Source organism: Aspergillus undulatus (assembly GCF_047715775.1).
Source record: "Aspergillus undulatus strain CBS 261.88 unplaced genomic scaffold BDV17scaffold_23, whole genome shotgun sequence".
NCBI lineage: Eukaryota > Fungi > Ascomycota > Eurotiomycetes > Eurotiales > Aspergillaceae > Aspergillus > Aspergillus undulatus.
In genome coordinates, this window is record NW_027396627.1 from 263,728 (window position 1) to 283,904 (window position 20,177).

At 52.0% G+C, this 20,177-nt stretch overlaps 7 protein-coding genes and 1 non-coding gene across 8 annotated transcripts; 4 read left to right on the forward strand and 4 right to left on the reverse strand.

The window, feature by feature from the left end:
* Positions 1-2,502: 2,502 nt before the first annotated feature.
* BDV17DRAFT_86555 (class I SAM-dependent methyltransferase) lies at positions 2,503-4,079 on the forward strand. Its single transcript, XM_073765256.1, has one exon. It carries the CDS (start codon positions 2,774-2,776, stop codon positions 3,947-3,949), a length of 1,176 nt encoding a protein of 391 aa, XP_073615739.1. The 5' UTR covers positions 2,503-2,773; the 3' UTR covers positions 3,950-4,079.
* Positions 4,080-4,503: 424 nt separating this feature from the next.
* On the forward strand, positions 4,504-6,299 carry BDV17DRAFT_263070 (uncharacterized protein). The gene is made up of 6 exons (XM_073757860.1): positions 4,504-5,061; positions 5,119-5,252; positions 5,310-5,462; positions 5,530-5,730; positions 5,811-5,936; positions 6,033-6,299. The coding sequence occupies exons 1-6, from the start codon at positions 4,820-4,822 to the stop codon at positions 6,074-6,076; spliced, it is 900 nt and encodes a 299-aa protein (XP_073615740.1). The 5' UTR covers positions 4,504-4,819; the 3' UTR covers positions 6,077-6,299.
* Positions 6,300-6,592: 293 nt separating this feature from the next.
* BDV17DRAFT_263073 (phosphate transporter) lies at positions 6,593-9,059 on the forward strand. Its single transcript, XM_073757861.1, has 5 exons — positions 6,593-6,609; positions 6,676-6,991; positions 7,046-7,153; positions 7,224-7,555; positions 7,629-9,059. The coding sequence occupies exons 2-5, from the start codon at positions 6,929-6,931 to the stop codon at positions 9,016-9,018; spliced, it is 1,893 nt and encodes a 630-aa protein (XP_073615741.1). The 5' UTR covers positions 6,593-6,609; positions 6,676-6,928; the 3' UTR covers positions 9,019-9,059.
* A 219-nt stretch (positions 9,060-9,278) lies between these two features.
* Positions 9,279-9,349, reverse strand: BDV17DRAFT_t78. The gene has a single exon. It is a non-coding gene; the product is annotated as a tRNA-Gly (tRNA).
* A 547-nt stretch (positions 9,350-9,896) lies between these two features.
* Positions 9,897-11,103, reverse strand: BDV17DRAFT_291232 (uncharacterized protein; the record flags this gene model as incomplete). Its single annotated transcript, XM_073762094.1, has 2 exons — positions 9,897-10,944; positions 11,057-11,103. 2 exons carry the CDS (start codon positions 11,101-11,103, stop codon positions 9,897-9,899), a joined length of 1,095 nt encoding a protein of 364 aa, XP_073615742.1.
* Positions 11,104-12,119: 1,016 nt separating this feature from the next.
* Positions 12,120-13,672, reverse strand: BDV17DRAFT_86613 (uncharacterized protein). Its single transcript, XM_073765257.1, has 2 exons — positions 13,558-13,672; positions 12,120-13,493 (listed from the first exon to the last, which is right to left on the reverse strand). Exons 1-2 carry the CDS (start codon positions 13,558-13,560, stop codon positions 12,276-12,278), a joined length of 1,221 nt encoding a protein of 406 aa, XP_073615743.1. The 5' UTR covers positions 13,561-13,672; the 3' UTR covers positions 12,120-12,275.
* A 552-nt stretch (positions 13,673-14,224) lies between these two features.
* Positions 14,225-15,702, forward strand: BDV17DRAFT_86625 (uncharacterized protein). Its single transcript, XM_073765258.1, has 2 exons — positions 14,225-14,552; positions 14,623-15,702. Exons 1-2 carry the CDS (start codon positions 14,321-14,323, stop codon positions 15,174-15,176), a joined length of 786 nt encoding a protein of 261 aa, XP_073615744.1. The 5' UTR covers positions 14,225-14,320; the 3' UTR covers positions 15,177-15,702.
* A 90-nt stretch (positions 15,703-15,792) lies between these two features.
* Positions 15,793-16,703, reverse strand: BDV17DRAFT_263079 (DUF1772 domain-containing protein). The gene is made up of 2 exons (XM_073757862.1): positions 16,538-16,703; positions 15,793-16,388 (listed from the first exon to the last, which is right to left on the reverse strand). The coding sequence occupies exons 1-2, from the start codon at positions 16,605-16,607 to the stop codon at positions 15,928-15,930; spliced, it is 531 nt and encodes a 176-aa protein (XP_073615745.1). The 5' UTR covers positions 16,608-16,703; the 3' UTR covers positions 15,793-15,927.
* Positions 16,704-20,177: the final 3,474 nt, after the last annotated feature.

Here is a 20,177-nt window from a genome sequence, read left to right on the forward strand (position 1 = left end):
GGAGCCAAGCCGAGTACGTCTGGTGGGCTTTCAAACGGTTCAGAGCATGTCTGGAGTTTCTAGTAGCACTTGCTATCTGCACGGGTGTTGGTGTGGGCTAGGTTAGAAGCACGCAGCGTAGCCAATGCATCTGTTCTATAGCTACTCTCTTTTCGCAATTCAGTTCCAATTGCACGAAGTAGAAATCGAATAGCCAGGCTGGTTTCTCACCTACGACAAGGACTTAAGTAGTAAACAAGTACAGGCAGTGAGTTCATTCAACCAACGTCAGTAAGCCGATCCCAGATAAAAGACACCACCAATCAAAAGAAGAGTGAAGTAAATACCTAATAGGTGCTCTACTCATCAATCTCATTCTCTCGAGAAAGTATGTAGGATGTAGCCACTGGTCTCTAAATCCGCGGCTGGGATCTGCTCGGCGTGCATCTAGTCTACTCGATCACACCTACAACCTGACCGACCTACCCACCATCATCTCGGACCAGACCACCCATCCAGACATCCACCCAACATAGCGATGCGGTATCGGCACAAGCAACGATGATTAGGGATGCGAATGCAAGCTCCGCGCCACATTTCGCCACCTACTTTGCCCAAGGAGGGACTAGTACTAGTACTAGTGTTTATTCTCACTCTCAGGTCTCCCGGCAGGCCTTTGCATCTCCCAGGCGCTCAAAAAAATCCCGGTGCCTGGTGGGCAGGTGGACCCAGTCTCACCGGGTGATGGATCATGCCGCTGAGGTTTCTGACCTCTGTATGGAGGACATAACGCAGATAAATGCAGATAAGGTGCGCCCTGGTGGGTGCTTGGTATTTAAGCTTATTTGGACATCGCTGATCGGTTATAGCCGATACCTGGTGAGCCTTAACATTAAGTATGTCCATATAGGAGCCAGTGTGCTTAGTATAGTATATGGAATATCTTTTGAGTTGCGAGACAGCCCTGGAAAAGTTGCGGGTGTCTAAGTGCTGCTGCTGGACGCCTATGGAGTGTCGACGTGTATTTGAGGCAGTGGCACTGTAATAAAATTCATGAGTGTGAACTCGACCCTTGGAGCAAAGAATGTGCAAGCCTGGGGTCATTGAGATCCGCGCAGAAGCGTTGGTGCAGCAGGAAGACGTCGCTTCCCGCGGAATCCTACAGAATAATACCAATATGCAAAGACCCCGTTTCAGACAGGATCTGCATTTGCAACACGGTTATGACTCTTCGATTTGGACATTATTCCCGCCTATTCGGCCTTCAATGTCCCTTTGCATAGGCAACGAAAAGCAGGCCGGCTGAGCCCGCCAGTATCCGATATGACGTGCGAGCGGCAGAGGAAGAGAAGAGAGAGGGGTAGACCGTCCGCACCATTCTGAAAGAAGCGAAAACCACGAGATGCATAGACTGTTCTGACAGTTGGAGACGACTTTCTTCAGCAAGAACAGCGCGGAGGATAAATATCCAACGGAAAACGATGCAAAGTTGCGATCGTCATGTGGGTACGGTAAGGTATGTACATTTAGCTACAGGAGGACAGGGTCTGATGACGCAGACGCAAACGAGTCAATGACGCCGGGAAGACTCGTCCAGTCGTCATCAGGGTCCTCACCATTATTCCATACCTTGCGCATTGAGCACAGTATAATGGATCTCAAAATCAAATATCTCACGCTGAAAGCTCCGGCAGTCAACTACCTAGCCCTGGGCACCCGGATATACGGCCCGGTTTTCTAAGCGGAAGCTGGCGGCTACAGCCCTGACAATAAAACGGGCATCGGGACAAGGCGGCACCGCGCGGAGTGAGCTTCCTGATCAGGTGCTGCACAATCAGGCACTTGTGACTTGTGACATGAAGGATTCTTATGGAAGCGGGGAGCAAACAGACAGCTGTAACTCTGGTCGACAGGGCATGCGACAGACGACAGGGCGAGAGATGTCTCCGAGGCCGAGCCGAACGGTCCCTATAGGGCAACGACTGGCGGCTCTGATGGAGAAAACGGCTGCACTGGCCAATAATGTCAGTTAGTTAATCGAGTCTCTGCTGATCAAGCATTTGCTGCCAAGACTGTCGGTATGGGTCTCAAGAAAAATATTTACTTCGGCAGTTGGATGGGTTCAAGTCTTCAAGATATGGAAGAAATTCGAGGGATGGCTTGGAGTAGGAGTAGTGGTGGTGGTGGTGTTAAAAAGCCCGTCCGTATGATGCTTCAGCTACGCAGGCTGAGTATTTCGTACTTAGTATATGAAGCTCGTATCGTCCATCTCGTCAGCAACCCCGGAGCTTCGTAATCGTATGCCGGACGTCAGCGCGACGTGGCTAGCATTGACTCACCAGCTGGCCCAGCCCTGCATGAAACGGTGCGCCAAACTTCCTTCCTCTACTGATTTCCAAATCTAAATCTCGGGCTTCTCAGGGCTGGCTTGTTCCGTTCCGACTCATCCGGCGCCAGCCAGATCTGGTCCCATAGCAGTAGCCCACTCATGCCACTCTGACTAACTGCCCAGGGCAGGTCATATGGCAAATCAGTATAACCCGGGCCGTGCGATGCGCTTCCTACCGCTGGTTCTTGCGTTCAGAGAATAATAATAATGGAGACAAAGCACCGAAAATCTCTCACTAGCCTGCGTATAAATCGGCTTGCGCCCGCCGGCGCGCAGTTCCGGGCCTGGCATGTCTGCTTTATCCCATACCTATACCCATAGATTCAGAATCGCATAATTGCATTTAGAGTGTCGCATTGAAGCGCTTGTTTGCGCCGTCCAGTTACAACTAGAAAATCATTCGCAATGGCGCAAACGCAAACAGCACTCCCTCCACAGCAGCTGCAATCGGGGCGCAGCTCCGAAAGCTCCGTCGACGTCGTCGCGAACGAAAAGCAAACCGCCATTCAACTATCGCAAGCAGACCCAAACAGCCTCCCCGACCTGCGCAACTCCGCGTCTCCCAAACGATGGCGCACATTCTGGAAATCATTCCGGTACCTGCAAAACCTCAAGCCCAAACAGGTCGATGATTTCATGGCCTCGTATGTGATTTACAACCTCGACTGGTCGGACGAGAAGGCCATGGTCGAGACTCTGGGGCCAGACTACCAGAGTAAAGTCGGCGATTGTCTGCAGGCGTACTATGGCGTGTTGAATCACCTGTGTGCGCTCGGCGACGTGGAGAAGATGTATATCCCGCCGTTCATGAGTGGTAAGGCAACGGTGCGTGAGAACCAGCTGCTGTATGAGGAGAGCATAGCGCAGGATATTGGGCTGAAGAAGGGCGATCGCGTGCTTGATTTGGGGTGTGGACGGGGCCGAGTGGCCGCGCATATGGCGCAGTATACTGGCGCGACAGTGACGGGGCTGAATATCGATCCGAATCAAGTCGCGCAGGCGAAGAAGTTCAATGCGCAGCTGGGGTTCGAACATAACGACTTCGTCGTGCAGGACTTTAACGCCCTCCCGCTTCCCTTCGAAAACGATACCTTCGACGCGTTCTACCAGATCCAGGCGCTTAGTCTCTGCAAGGACCTGCCTGCCCTCTTCCGCGAGATCTACCGCGTCGTCAAGCCCGGGTCGCGAATCTCCCTCCTCGACTGGGTCAGTTTACCAGCGTATGACCCGTCCAATGCCGAACACACCGAGCTCATGCGCCGAGTGAAGCCGCTAATTGGGGCCGTGGGCACACCTACGCCGGAGATACTGGAGACGGCGCTGGCGGAGGCTGGGTTCACGGTGTTGAGGTCGGACAATGCCAGCGTGGGCGACTTGCAGGCGCCGCTGATTGACAAGGTGGATCTTTATTTCCGGTCGATGCGCCAGGTTATCTTGGGTTTGGTGAAGACGCATGTCCTGCCGAAGCACTTTAAGACGCTGATCAACCGGCTTTGTCTGGACGGGCAGGCGTTTGTGAAGATGGATAAGATGCGCCTGGTCACGACGAGTTATCGTATTATCGCGCAGAAGCCGCTTTGAGGTGTGTCCGTCGTGCGATTCAGGTCCCCGATCAGAGACAACTCTTCCTTTGTGGTTCAGTTGGAGCTACCTACTGTATCACGGCATGGTGGGCTCCATGCTACAAAGAACCGCGTTGGGTTTGTTGGGTTCGTCGAGTCAGTTGAGTCTGTTCGAGCATGATCATCAAAAGCAGGAGTTTCCTCATGTTTCTTGGTTTTCCTTTTCTTTTTCTTTTTCTTTTTCTTTTTCTTTTTCTTTTTCTTTTTCTTTTTCTTTTTCTTTTTCTTTTTCTTTTTCTTTTTCTTTTTCTTTTTCTTTTTTTTTACCTCTTTTCTTCGTTCGGGATACCCGGTGGGCGTCCGATTGTCGTGAACATAATTCATAGAGGCGTACTTAGCGTAATGAACTGTGTCAGGAACAGCCGGAGGTCAGTGAAAGAGGAAAGAAGAGCCAGCTTACTCGTAGGGGTGCAGCCAGCATCTGGACCACGAGGGCGAACCCAGGCACGCCATGGGGAGAGACAGACCCACCGGAGATCGCAGCCAGCCATCGTGATCCATTTGCCCACGTTGCCGCAATCCCTGTGCTGCTGGTCTGCCTACGCACGGTTCAGCCTGGACTCCCATGTCCTGAATCGTGGAGATTCGAGTTCATTATTGACATGGCCTGTTGGGGACTGGGGTGATGCGACTGCGGCTGCGACTGGGATTACTTACATAGCGGAGGGCCTGCAAAAGTCAATTTTATCCTACCCAACCTATACCCTATACCCATACGCAGTCCCTCTAGGTGTCTGTCCCCTCATGCCGATCAGACACAAATCCGCACGATCGCCAATCTTCCCTCCTGCTCTTGACCTTGTTGTGTCATCTTATCTTCTCTCCCATCATGAATCTCCATCCTCATCCCCATCCCAATCCGCATGAAGCAGACGACTGGCCCCTCCCCAGTCGCCGCGAAAGCACCGTGTCCTCGTCAACGCGCTCCTCAGGCTCTCTCAGCTTCGTCTCCGAGCCGCCCTTTTCGCCCTCGCTCAGCCCCTCTGTGTTTTCGTCGCCGGCGTCCCGACCGAGGGAGGGGTCGGTCAATGATGAAGTCGCGAGATTGCCCCTCAATCCGTCGGTGACTGTGTATGCGATTCTATCTTCGATGCGATGCGACGCGACGAGCTAATTCTGCTTTCCAAGATCATTCGTCCGAAGCGGTCGGCTCTTCAAGCTACGGTATACCTTTATCAACATCCGGAAAGACTTTACGGGGGCTTTGAAGTGCTTAGAGCTCGGCGGGGGCATTGGGCAGCAGAATGCCTTTCTACATAGCTGTGCGCTCCGTTCCCTCAAATCTCTACAGGAGATGTGTACTGTACTGACGCTGGCAGTCAACGCAACGCGCCTCCCAGTCCCGCATCTCGAACACCCCAAAATCGGCGACGAGCCCTCACTCCGCATCTCCTTCCTCGACGAACAGACCATCCAAACAGGCTCAACGGTTTTCGCAACACAACTCTCCTACAAGTTTGAAGACTGGAATGGTACTCGCCCTCCCGAGCTGCACAAGTCAAAATGGAAAATCCCCGCTGAACCAAGAATTCCCTGCAGATTGCCTCCAATTCCAAGAACTCATCCTCGCCTCAAAAGTCGTCTTCATCGCCGGCATCGCCGAAGCAAAATCCAAAGGCCGCGGCGAGGAATGCATCAGCCAGAACCTGCGGATCCTGCGCGGGCACAGCGGCAAGTTGGTCATGATTTTCTTTGCCAATTCTCAGCGGAAAGAGCGGAAGCGATATGTTTCGATCCCACGTGCGTTGATCTGCTTTGTTACTGATCTTGGACCATGGTACGGGCGTGCCTGAACTAACTATGCCTTCTTGATGCATCAGTCACCTGCATCGAATCCGTCACCCCCGGCAAGAATACCCGGCGCCCGGTGGTTCTTCAGCTCCAGCCGAACTTTGACCATCTGGCGGTGATGAAGACGCTTCAGATTCAGTTTTTGGATGGTGAAGGTAGGCCCCTGCATTCTCCTGGCTTTCAGAGGGAGAACCTGGTCTCGGCTTCAATGAGACAATGAGCGCTAGGCTGACGTGTGGATTCTACTCTAGATCAAAAAGCGTTCTGCCAATTTTTGGCGGACAATAGCTGGTGATTGGATTGGATTGGATTGGATTGGATTGGATATGGCTATTTGATTTGATGAATTTGTTAGCTTAGCATCGGATACCATGGTCGTTTCAGAGATGGCGCAGGTTGGGTTTCAGGCGTTATTACCCCTATCTAGAACTGTATAATTCTCCTAATAATGACATGACGGTCATGAATTTAGTTACGATCGATTGACTTAATCATCCACCTGCCAAATTCCAGAAGAACTTCAACTGTGCCTTGTCAGACGATACAGGTCCGGATCCGGACTTCACAAAGAAGATCACAAAGAAACTTCACAAAGCAAAGCACCCCCACCATGTGCAACAAAGCACAAAGCATTCATTATCACTGCCACGAGCGCGCCAAGGAACAGGCACAACGTCTCTCAGGGCTCAGCAGGGGCACGTGGGGCAGACATTGGTTCCTGGCGCCTGGCTGGGGTCGAGGTCCACTATGGGAGCTACGCTTTAGTATGCATTCACTATCCAATGGCGGGTATACATCGAAAGCACGAGCTCAAGCATCCCGCTGAATCTGATTCTGATGCAGTCAGAATAACCCCCACCTCGAGGCTCGAGTTAGCAATGTCAGTGAACGTACACGTGGGCCGTGGGCTGATCTGATCTGGGCGCACTGTTTGAGTGACACCAACACTGACATCGTTCCAAACCCTTCGACAATACCTTTCTTGTCATTCTTGTCTTCACTCTTTGTCCCCTCTCCGCCTCGTCTTGGCCACTATATACTCGTCGTGGCGTGCGTCAGATGGATGCTTCGCTGGACAAGACTTCTTGTCTTCTTGGTTAATACGCTAGTATCTGAGCCACTTGCGGTGACCAGGTAATCTGTCGCCATGAGTAAATTCCGCTCGAGGCTGTACAAGACGGATCGCGCGAGGGACTTTGAGCATGAGCAGGTGAATACTCACTTTATTCTCTTTTCTAGACGATGCTGATGCTGCTGCGTCTAGGACCGCCATGTCCGCCAACGGCAGATCTACGAAACTATCGACCGCCAGTCCTTCCAGTGGGTTGTCGTCCTCGTCGCGGGCGTCGGGTTCTTCCTAGATGGGTATACTGTGAGCCATTCAGCCTCTACCGTGCCATTCCACCAAACCACAGCCCAGTCAGTCTAATAAAGTACGGTAGCTCTTCGCAAGCAACATCGCCCTCCCCATGATCTCCTACGTCTACTGGCACGACGACACCTCCTCCTTCCGCCTAACATGCATCAACATCGCCACGCTCGCCGGCACCCTCCTGGGCCAGGTCCTCTTCGGATACCTGGCTGACCGCAACGGGCGGAAGAAAATGTACGGCGTTGAACTGGCGCTGCTGATTGCGAGTACCCTTGGGGTCGCCATGTCCTCGACTGGCGAGCACGGGAGCATGAGTGTCTTTGCGTGGTTGGTTTGGTGGCGCATTGTTGTGGGGATTGGTGTTGGGGCGGATTATCCGTTGAGTGCGGTTATTACTTCTGAGTTTGTCTCTCTCTTGCTGTTGGCGTCCTGGAAATGGTGGAGGGGAGGGAGGCTGATTTGTTGTTGTGTATAGGTTCGCACCAACCCGCCACCGAGCACGCATGATCGCCTCCGTCTTCTTCATGCAGCCCCTTGGCCAAATCGCCGGGAACCTCGTCTCGCTCGTCGTCGTGGCCGTGAGCAGGAAGCAGGGGTTTGGCGATACCACCCGCACCGTCGACATAATGTGGCGGTGGGTGGTTGCGATCGGCGTGATTCCCGGCGTCATAGCCACCTTGTTTCGATTCTTCATCCCCGAAAGCCCCCGTTACCTGCTCGAAATCGAAGACGACCCCGTGCAAGCTGAATTCGACGCGACGACGCTCTTCGCCGACCCGACGTCCGCCTCATCACCGTCGGAAATAGACGATAACCGCAATAACCCGTTTAACAACATCAACCTCATCGCGCCGTGGAATGATATCGCCTTACCCTCGCCTGCTCTACCAACTACAAACTCCGTCGCGTATAGCCTGCAGTCAATTGACGAAGTCAGCCTGAATCACGACCACGACACCGACTCCCGCCGCTCCCCCTCCTACGCCCCCTCCCACTCCTTCCTACAACCCGCAACCCTAAACTCCCACTGGCGCCTCACCCACCGCGACATAACACAGTACTTCTGGACCGAAGGCAACTGGCGCACGCTCCTCGCAACCTCACTAGCCTGGCTCCTGCTCGACTTCGGCTTCTACGGCATCGGGTTGTCTTCTCCTCAATTCCTCGCGAAGACCTGGGACTCGCTTAACCTGACCGGGCCCGCCCCGCCCTGGATGACGGATGATACGGGGGCCACGGATATCTATAGTATGTTCTTCGACACGAGCTGGCACTGCCTGATTATCTTGAACGCGGGGAGTCTTCTCGGTGGGGTGTTGCTTCTCCTGACGATTCATAAACTGGATCGTGTCGCGCTGCAGAAGTGGGGGTTTCTTGCCCTCGCGGCGCACTTTATTGCGCTGGGGACGATGTTCATTACAGTACACAAGGAGGGACCCGTTGCTGTAAGCTTGTACATCATCGGGCAGATATTGTTTAATTTCGGGCCTAACGCAACGACGTACATCATCCCCGCTGAAATCTTCCCGACGCGGTACAGGGCGACGTGTCATGGTATCAGCGCGGGGGCAGGGAAACTGGGGTCCATATTAACCCAGATTCTATCGGCGTATTACAAGTTCGGGACGGGGCCGGGCGATGACCAGACGATAAGGCATGGGTATATGCTGATCGTGTTTAGTGCGTGTATGGTTCTCGGGGCGGCAGTTACGCATTTTTGGATTCCGCCGGTGCAGAGGAAGGTTGAGGGGGATGAGAAAATACGAAGGCAGGGGAAGACTTGGGGAGGACGGACGGAGACGCTGGAGACGCTTGGGTTTGGGAGGAGAGGGTGGAAGAGTCGGTTTGCGGGCGTCAGACGATAATGGCATAGTAGTATGTTTATGGTGTCTGGTTGGGTTGCGTTGTTCCAAAGACATTGGAAGATAAGATGGGATGTACATGGCCATGTTGGGTTGTATTTTAGATTCTATAGATACCCTGCTTATTTTACCCTTGCTCGCTCTACAATCTTCGCTACTATTAATATTCGGTAAAGACTGATAGGCAAATAGGAATAAGGACGTACTGGATACAGTGCCGTGGCCCAAGGGAAACAAAAATAAAAAGAGGCGAAAAAAAGAAGTGCATCATCCGTGAATCGAACACGGGCCTCATCGATGGCAACGATGAATTCTACCACTAGACCAATGATGCTTCTTGTTGAAAGAAGCCGACAATTTTTGCTACATATGAATTTTACAAGTCCGTCATGAATGTTCACCCCGCGATCCCTCTTCTCGACGCAACCTGCCGTAAGGTGAGCTGCCTAGGAGCTTATGTGCTCGAACTATCTTACTCGGTTACCCCCAGCGAGGGATAATCTTTCCGATCGTTACTTTGTCTGCTATGTGAGTGTTTCATCAGTTATGCAAGGATTCGAGCGCAGATGGTTTGAAATATATATTTGCTGCATAAGAGCCTGCGGCAGGAGAGTCACGAACCCCGATCATATCGGGGGATCAGATCAAAGTGCATCATAGAGCGAGGCCACACCCATGCCTGGTACCTCGAAGCTTATCTGCAACTACTTTGCTACAGTTCGCGGTGAGGTATCAGTTACTCATCGCCGTTGGTGGTATTCTTTACCGGAAGTTGAACATATGGCGCACAGTAATCCAAAACCATCAAATCCATAATGGCTAACCGGGTATAGAACACAACCCATCTCGCCCCCAAAACTCCGAAGTCCACCACATAACAACTAAACAACCCACTCCTCCCCCCTCGCAACCCAAACCGCCATGGACAAGATCAACGTGTACAGCCCCGCGCCTTGGCCCCCGCCTCCACCACCCTGGGGACTGCCATTGCCCTGGTCGATCAACGCCCTACAGTCAGCCCACCCCTCCAAGCCACACACATGCACGCCTCGCCGGGTCAACTGCGCCAGCCAAGGCCTCTTCATATTCGATGACGTCGTCGTCTCGCTACTATCAAGTGAGACACCGAGGACAAATCTGTCGCCGCTGTCTTTCTCCGTGGAGGGGGAGGAGCGTGAGGGGGGTCGTTTTTCCCAGGTGAATACAACCCTGGCATCGCTATTTGACGTTGACTGGGCTTGGAATTGGTAGGTTCCCGGGCTGGGCGATGTAGCATTAAATGTTCGTCCGGACAGGGGGAAGAAGAGTTCTGCGTCGGGTGTGGAACTGTCTTTGTCCTTTGCGCGAGGTTTCGGGCATGTGTGGATTATCGCGACGACGTCGTCTTCGGCTTCTTCCTCTTCCTTATCAACGGAATCGTTGCTTGTGGGTGTAGGCGCAGCATTCTTGCTCTTCCTCCGTGGCCGAAACTTCGCCCTCCACTCGCTCTCGTCGCCAGACCCAGACCCCGAAGTTGCGGACGCTGAAACCCCCGACCCAGAGCGCGGTTTCGTATTCGAGACCCCATTCCCAGTAAACCCAACCTTCTTACTGCGTTTCCGAAGATGAGCAAACTCCTCACTCTGCGTCAAATACAAATCCCGCCCATGAACCTTCCTCGTCCGCGTCTCGCCATTGGAGTTGGGAAGAACAACACTCTTCCCAAACGTCGACGGCTGGTAGAGCTCTAGGATTGGTATTGCGCGCGTCGCGCCGGACCGGGACGAGGATTGGAGTTGTTGGATTTGCAGGCAGAGGCGCGTTGAGAAGCGCAGGCATTGTGTTTTGTGGGTTGTCGAGCCGGGGGGTGGGTGGGCGAGGGGGAAGGTTTGGGCGGATGTGGATGAGGATGAGGAGGGTTGTTTTTGTTTGGGGGGCGTGTATGTAGAGCTAGGTTGGAAAGATTGGTTAGTTGCTGATTTAGTTGGAGGTGAGGTGAGGTGAAGTAAAAAAAGTGGATATGGATGGATAGAGGTAGGTAGGGCGGGACAGGCCAACGAACCTCTGCGACGAGCTAGAGTCGGAATTTCCGCGCTCCGATCTGCTCATTTTGACTGAATACCTTCGGATCTCAGAGTTGTATGTTGTATGAGATTATCGCAAGGTAGGCTCGAGGGTAAGCGAAAGTATAAGTAAATAAACGTAAGCCAGGGCATCCGTCACCGTGACCGTGCCCGTCATCCGCATGGATAAAGACAGTAGTACAAGCCCCGAGCTCGAATCCGGGCGTCGCACAGCCGACTGGGTCAAACAGAGTAATCTGACAGGGCAAGCACAAACTGCAATTCAGCCTTACGGAACGACCAGTTCCGCTCTGTCTTGTCTGTGAGTGTGAGCTGGAATGATAATGTTTGGAACAGGGCCAGTTCCAGGTCCGGATCCAGCTTGACTCTCGATTCAATCCTCAATCTATCCATCGTCGGCGATATTCTCCGTCTTTTAAGTCCAAGGCAAAACATCGCAGCCTAGACAGTAGAAAAATAGCTACGACACCTAGGATAGAACAAGTATTCCTTACATAGCAGTCAATCACGACGATCAGTAGCATGGAAGCTCAGGCTAAAGGCAAACCACCGAGTCCGTTCCAAGTCCGACCGTGACCGTGGCCGTTTGATGGGGACTGGACAGTAGTGGACTGGGCTGGATTGGCAGTGTCAGACGAACAAGAAAAGAAGCCATTTCGTAGGCTAGGGGTCTTAGTGTGCTCTGCATGGGTCAGCTCGTATTCGTGTCAACAGACAAAGGAAGATGATTGGGTCGTTGATAAGCTTGTTCTGGTGTTTGCTCTTTGTCTGGGCGGCTTCGCACTCGTGTTCGTTTTTATGCGCTTTTTGAGCTGTCCAAAGTTCTGGTTGTTGCCTGCTGCCTTTAATCCTTAAGATGTGGATCTATGAATGATGCTGGTCGAGTGGGCCGACCGCGCGATTCTGGAATCTGGATACGAGTACGACTGGATGAGTTGGGGGTAACAAGAGTCTACCTGGAACGTTAAGGAGAGCTGCAGAAGTTGAAAACGAGTTGAGATTGTTCAATTGAGGCTCAGTAGAGCGGAGTGGGTATCAAACGGAGAATAAAAGTACAGTCTGCCTAGAAGTATACAAGCAAGCCAACCCAAACAGAATACTAAATAAAGCACAGCCCCGACCGTCAGCACCATACCTTGTCCACCGTAAGACTAGGAACCGGACTGGCATCGGACTCGGACGGTATCAAGCAAGGCATCACTTCCCCCACCGATCGTCCACTGCTCGTAAGCCCATCTGCCCGCCGGCCCATTCGTCATGCAATGGTTCAACCTTTATCCCTCGGCGCCTGGCTCCCTCGTATAACTTCTCACACGCGGCGCGGGCCTCGGTGATGTCTTGATCAGACGGATTGTCCAGTGCCATCCCGCCATCCAGGCCCTGTTTATAGTGTAGGTCCAGGACGAACGAAAGCCGCTCAAGCCTAGGGAGGAATGTCTCCGAGCTGAACGCGTCCACCCACTCGTTCCACCGCTCGGAGCGACAGAGCGAGAGAAGGCTCCGGAAATTGAGCGAGGTAATGTTGGGCGGGAAGTTCTTGTATAGCCCCGAGATCGACGAGGGTTCCTGAAATACGTCACCAACGGAGAGATTCAGCGTCTGCAATCCCCCGAGCGACGACAAGAGCTGCAAGAAGACGCTCTCGGGAGCCCACTGGAAGTCGTCTGTGATCATCATCGAGCGGAGCGTCAGCGAAGTGAGGCCGTCCGCGATATGAGGCAGGGCGGCACCCATGCGCACGAACGTGTCCAGGGCGTCATTCTCGATAATTTCGAGCGTGCGGACGTGGCTCTCTTGGCCGTCTGCCAGCCGATTCTCTGGCTCGGGCTGTGTGTTTCCTGCCCCTGCGGCGTTGTACTTGTTCGAGAGCCACTCGCTGGCGAGCTGCGGCAGAAAGACAAATTCCACTTTTCTCCCATCTTGTCCTATGTAGTGCGGCTGCTCCTCACCGCGCTCGACCGCTTTGCTGTGCGTGTCCCAGAGCTCCGCAGACGTCGGTCCTTCGAATCGTAGCCCACTGGTCTGGTCCAGAATCAGATGCTTGATGCGGCCTTGCAGGATATGCGGCGACTTGACGACCTCCCCGCAGGCATCGCCGATATTCAGACGCTCAATTGGCCAATGCAGCGGCATTTTCCTGTCGTGGAGTTCTTCGTTCCAGCCGGTGTACAGTTCTAGGTCGCGGACGGAGGTAAAGTGGTCGCCGAGAATCCCCCATTCTGTGTCGGATGGAGTGTCTTCTTCGATTCGGAGGCGAGGAGTGTCTTTTGGGATTGTTCCGAGCTGGGAGAGGAGAGTCTCGCGGTGATCCGGGGCGTTTTCGTTCTCGACGTGAGGGCCCTGGACGGTGACTTTGTACAGTTGGAACTGCAGTGTACGGGCGGGAGTGGGGAATGGGATGCGGCGAACTCGGTTCTGTTGGAGATCAATTAGCGACTTTATAGAGAATCTACTCGGTTTTTAGTAGTAGAAGACTTGCCATCTTGTCGCATTGTGGTTATATGAAATTGTTGCACTTGGCAGGATTTCCCAGCCATCCCTGCTTGTTTGCTGCAGCTGCCGAGACTCATTGTCAGGGGCTCCGCGTTCATGGTAGTTCTTTCATCCATACCATTGGGATGGATGAATTCAAGCTTCATATGGTTGTCTAAGCTGTTCTAGGTCTTTCCGATGTCACACTCTCTTCTACTGCTTCTCTTCTCAAGAAATGCTTCTTCTTCCACTCGTATATTTGCGCCCCTTTAGCTGGGCCCACGATCTTCAGAGGCTCCATAGACCCATCTGTCAGAGCATCGACCTATTGCAGCGCAGGACAAGGCCCTTGACAGATTTGATCCCTGAAAAGACTGCCAATTCTGCAACTCCTCACGGCAAACAGCGGGACGGTTTTCAGCTGACAGGAGATTTTCTGGTTCCTCACCCTGAGGCTGTTCCTGCTGGCCCATGCAAATCAAACTCATGTTTCGGCCCCCATTCTGCCATCCGATCCCCGCATGAGATTGGACTAATTATATGCAAGAAGGATGCGCGCTACAATCTATTTGGTTAGCCTCTTAAGGCTTTGCTTCACAGCCCAGCGCGCAGCCTGGCCCGAGTGAGTCCACTGGAGTCTTCTCTGTCAAATCTCACCGGCCCCTGTGCGATTCTCTCCTCATTCTTTGCGCCCCTTTCGCTTTCGCTTTCGCGTTCACCAGCGCCTTCCCCGTGCGTTAATAGCGACAGCAACCTCAGTACAAGTCGACATGGCCACCTGCTACGACCGTGATGGCAACGAGGACACCACTCGCGTTCCCTGCTCGACCGACGGCGAATACGCCCAGTGCTGCAATGACGGCGAACTCTGCGCCAGTAACGGCCTCTGCGTGAGGACCGAAGACGACGGCGATTCATCGTACTGGCAAAACACCTGCAGTGACCCTGACTGGATGGACAGGAATGTCACGACCTGCCCGACACAGTGTATAGAAATTCGGAGTATGTCCTCGCCTTTCCTCACTCTAGATTTTGAATTGGATTGAAAGGCAAACTAACAGCAACCCCTCAGACGCAGGAAACGGCGTGAGCGCCTGCGGCAGTGGCACCTGGTGCTGCTCCGGCTTCACAGGCTGCGACTGCAACAACTCAACGCAGACGTTCTCGCTCGACCCCGTCCGTATCGTCGGCACCGCGACGAGCGCAACCCTGACCTCAACATCCACAACAACAACATCCAGCACCACCACATCAACCGGCACCGACTCACCAACACCCACGCCAACCGACCCCTCCGACGGCGACGGCGACTCATCCTCAAACCTCGGCGTTGGTCTCGGCGTCGGGTTAGGCGTGGGCATTCCCCTCGTCGTCGGCGCCATCGTCGCATTCTGGTTCTTCCGTCGGAGAAAGCGCAATGCTGCTGCTGGCACTCTTGGTGCGACCGGGGCTGGAATGGCGGGCACGGGGGCACCGCCAGCAGGCCCCGGTATGGAGAATTACCAGCCCACGCCGCAGGATAAGACGTATGCGCAGTTGGAGGTTGATAATGCGCGGCAGCAGCCCATTGCACCGACGGAGTTGCCTGCGCGGCAGGCGACGCAGCATATTGCTGAGCTGCAGTAAATTATACATACTACGATTATATATATTGCATTTTGCGTTTATCTTGCATGACGCTGGGATATGGTTTTTTTTTTTCTTTTCTTTTCTTTCTTTCTTTTTTTTCCGTTGATGGGAGCGGAAACGGCTTATATCATTTATTTATTTTACCATAATACACTGCAATGGTTTATGTATTTGAATGGAATACTCATTGATATCTTTGTTTAATCGCAAGGTATAGATTGATTTCTTTGATCCTCGGCCGTTACGTGTAATTTTTACTGTTATTTCTCCCCTCACGCCCGCACGTCCTGGCATCGGGGCCATGGACCGACTGACTTCCCCTTGTCGCTGGGGTTACAGGTATACGAACTCTTCCACCTGAATGCCATTCTGAACTCTGACAAAACGTTGTGGGAGGTTCGGATGGCTTGAGCTTGGGCCCCTGCAACGCCGCCACCAAGGGGCTATGGCTATGGCTATGCGGCCTATAGTTTTAGGTTTGCATGGCCACTCGCTTGGCGTGCTGGAGGGGCCCTAGCCGTCCTATACTTAGCACCTTCGCAAGCTTATCGTCCGATTCCGATTGGATGTGGAATGATGGCGTTGGAAGTTGTTGGTGCTTTGCTTGACTGAGACTCGAAGATCTTGAATTGCATAACCCTAGCGTTCGGTATTAATACAAGCATTGCCAATGTTGTATTTAACAAAGCAAAAAAGGCAATCCATCATATGTACCAATCCCTTGATCTGAATCAGAATGCGATCCAATCTAAATAGCCAAAAATCCCAAAACACCCCCAACAAACGGCAAAACCGCCCTGATCCCATTCAAAAACTTCCACTCCCCAAGTAACTCAAGCACATCCTCCCCATCCCAGTTCTTCTCCGCACTAACACCCTCCGCGCGCTCCATCAACCTCTTATTCGTCCCAACCATAGCCGCAAAAGTCCACGGGACAAAACCCATCGTAAACGCGGCAGCAGCAGTATAAAGCCAGACCGCATTACTCGGCGCAAGGACATCCAGCGCCGCCGATTTTCCACTGTGCGCGGCATACGCGAGGTATCCGAATGCGGTGGCTGTAAGGATTGCAATAGGCGGGTTTTGGGCCTTGCCGGCGTTGTACATTTCGCGCCATTGTTTTGCGATTAGGGTGGAGGGTGCGGAGTAGGACGTTAGGGAGGTTTGCAGGGAGGGGATTGCGGCGAAGGTGTAGGCAGATATGTTTCCTAGAGGAAGGGCAATGTTAATTGGGTTGATTATTTCGTATAGATGCTGAGGTAAAGAACAGGGGTAAGGAGAGGGAGGGTTCTGTGTGGCTGAATGGGCTCGTCCCAATTGGTTCCTATGCGGGTGATGCCGAGGTTGTGTAACGTACCAGCGAGGTATGCTGCTCCCGTAAGGCCGACGGCCTGTGCGACGCGGACGCCCGTGGGGAATTGGGACATGTTGGTGGTCTTGATGTGTTCGAAGATATCCTAGTGTAGAAGGTGAGTTCAAGCGGGAAGGAAGGGAGAGCTGGTTTATATGACGCAGAGAGCTGCTGTGGAGAGTCGGGGGATGAGTGACGTAGGCTCGATCAGGTGATTGGAGGGAATGGTGTTCTTCAATCTAGTTGATTTTCCGTAGATCAGCCCATAAGCCGTGGCATTCCGCTGTTCCTTCGACGGGTCTCTCCCGGGGTTGCATTTTGAGTCATGACTGTCCCTGCCCGGCCGCTTCGCCGAGTGCGACAAGACGAACCGGCCCTGCCTTACGGTCCCTGGATGACGATGGTTCGGTGTCTGGGCTCTGGACTTTGGGGTCTGGAATGGAATGTGGATTCAGCAGTGGGTCGGTCCACGCATCTTGATCTCGCTGTCTACCGATCGCGGAGCTTCCAGTCCTCCGTTCTCCGTACTTGGCCCTATACTCTGTGGTGCGCTGTCAACCGCCGAGAATTTCTGAAGCAAGAGCTATAGCCATGACGGAGAACTGAAAGACTGCATTTCCCGTCTATAAGATGATTGCGGCACTCAAATAATGCTGGTTCTAGTTAGCTAGCTAGCTCACTACAATTTCCGCAATATGCCCAGCGTGACTTCCCCCAACCCCGGTCTTACGTTGAAGGTATAGCACGGTCTCTTGAGTTTGACGTGCGTCCTTATTTATATCAATGCATTGACTGGATGCTTGGTTACAGTGTCAACCGTCTTTGATATTATGAAGAGAGAAATGCATGATGTAAGGTATTCTATTCGAAAAAGCCTATCTCAAACCACACCCAGAGCTCTAATTGCTACTACCAAGACACTCACCTGGCTAGTCTTGCCCGTAGCTAAACGTCGTACTTTAAATCCACCTTTAATTAACAGCAGTAAAGTACCTCCCAAAGTCCTTTTTCAAAACCCTCTCCCCGATCCGTTTAACGAAGGAATCAAGAATCATATATTAGATTCAAGGCGACTCTACTACATGTAAAGGAGTACAAGAGAATTGGAAGGAAGTTCTTTGTACAACAGGAGGATCAACTTTGGAATTATCAACCAGCCTCATCGAAGCGAGTAGACCGACAAGCACTAACCGGGTCAATGGAATTCAAAGACAACAACCATACATAGCTAAGCAGGTATCAGAATAATTAAATAGAGATGGTAAAGGTTGTGGTAGGGTAATCTACTGGACGATTTCCCGTGGAAAACGGGCTCTTTTGACCTGCGTCGTAGGAGTTGCTGTTGGGATACGGAGCGAGGTCTTGAAGTAAGACATGGCAGACCAGTAAAGGTGTGTAGGCCAACAAAGGCTCCTTTGTTTGCATGATATATCCTTTGTAATAATTAATTCATGGATCGTTCTTTATTATAGCTGTTGCTCTCCCATGCGTCTTCGTATCAAGGCTTCATGAGTGTACTTCTAGGAACCACTGGTATGATTACGGTTAGCAGGTGTAGTACTAGATGTCACATATTTGACTACCTGGTACGACAGACCAAATGGAAGATATGAGCCAAGTGAGCAATAGCAATCGCATGGAAGACCAGATTACTACAGCCCAGCGAGAACTGACCATACGGTAAATGGGACAAGGGAAACAGGACAGATGGCTTAGGTAACTTCCCCTGAGACCAATCGATATACTGCCAGGTAAGTGAAATTATATAGCAAGGACTTAAATGATGTCTTCAGCGTTGATACACCTATCTTGTTTTCTTGTGAAGCTTTGCGTACAAACCGAGACAATGGAGGAAAATAGTTCCAAACAGAAGCACTGTAACTAAGTAGTGCCGGACATGGTCTTATCCCCATTCCTTCTCACAATGATCGTTGATGGCTTTCCACACACTCCCCCATATACCATAATCCGCTGCCCTGAGCTTATGGCATGCGTTATAGACATGCAAAAGAATGGCTTTCGATGCTTCCGCCACGCATTCTAGTAATTTCCTCCGAGTTCCTCATCAAGCGCCTTCAAGTCACAATCAAGACTAGCTCCGCGGTTGAGCAGCAGCGTGACGAGGCTCAAATTACCCCAGTAAATTGCCTGATAAAGGGGAGTCCACGTCAATCTAGACAGATAGCCAGCCTGGAGGCCGGTAATGCGGCAGTCGACGCGCGCTCCTCGGTCAAGAAGCATTCGTACAAGCCTCATAGAGCCCATGAAGACCGCTCGTTCCAATGCCTGTTCTTGATAATGTGTAGGTAGGCTAGGCTGACGTTTGCGAATTATCGTCGAGAAGGATTCTGAGCATCGTTAGGTCTTCATGTTGTGCGGTCACCCACGTAAGAGAAACGATTGTTTATTGTGCGTTGAGATGAATTACAAATTAGGTCACTCTCAAGGAATTTGCGAGTAACCTTAACTTGATAATTTGTCACGAATAATCGAAAGACGTGACAAGTATCGCACCAATTCTTTGCATGCGGGTTGGCTTTGTGTTTAAGCAGAAAGATGGCGATGTCATCGTGTCCACGGCTGATGGCAATCCATAACGGGGTTTCATGTAGTAACTGGTCCCGGATGCCCTTCTTTCTGGTAGTTGCAGAGGGGTCAGGCTCGCTTCTAGGCCGAGAATTAGAGCCCGCGTTTGTTTTGAGGAATCTTTGGACGGGTGTAAGTTCATTGTGTGCTGCTACCCAATGGAGACCTGAGCTGCCACATTTCTCGACATTGTATGCCATGAGAGTAGGCTGGAAGATCTCATAAAGACGCATGCAGGATAGGGCTAGCGCGAAATATGTGCTTGCCTGTGATCACTGCTTGTTATGAGGTCTATAATCTGGATCAAAATCTCGTTGGGTAGACGCAGGGTATTCGCCCTGCGACGTCCGCGATGACATAGGAGCAAACTCAGAGAGGAAGCGTTGAGCCCATGGTGAAGTGAGAAAGGGAGGATTTGTTGGAGGGAGAGCTGTTTTGGAGAAGATATGTTCAAGGCGAGGGTCAGGTTGCTGTTATATCTTCAGCGGAAGGAAGAATCACAGTGCCAAACATGTTGAAGGGGATGAATATTCTTATGAATCACCTTTGATTGGTGTCCACACTGTGATCTTCAGCACGGAACAATGAAATCAGCTTTCACCAGAGCTGAGGATCTTTGAATTAAGTGTGCAGACTTGGTTCCGCAGGTTTTGAACGCTATGAACAGCAACAAATGCCTGGTCAAGCAACCATCTTCTGCTCATGCTAGTGATGATAGTAACGAGAAACCTGAAAAGACTGATTGGCGCCTCACTTTCAAGCTCAAAGCTTCTCGTTCTTCAAGTTGTTGCAGGCTTTGCTAGAAGTGTGAGTGGTGCTCTTCTAGTAAGTCGTTACCTGTCATTATTCCTTATTGTGAGGTATCATGTGAAGAATATTGGCCAGTTCTCTCCTGTCAGTATTTTATCGCTCTTAGATCTTCCGGATTTTGTTCTATCCGGCCTGATGGATGGGTTGACTGCGGCTAACATCTTCGGCGCCTCGCAAAAAGACCATGGCCGTTTTTGCTCGGCCTATACATGGATATATGGGGAGGCTTGAAAGTGAGTTCGCCTCAATG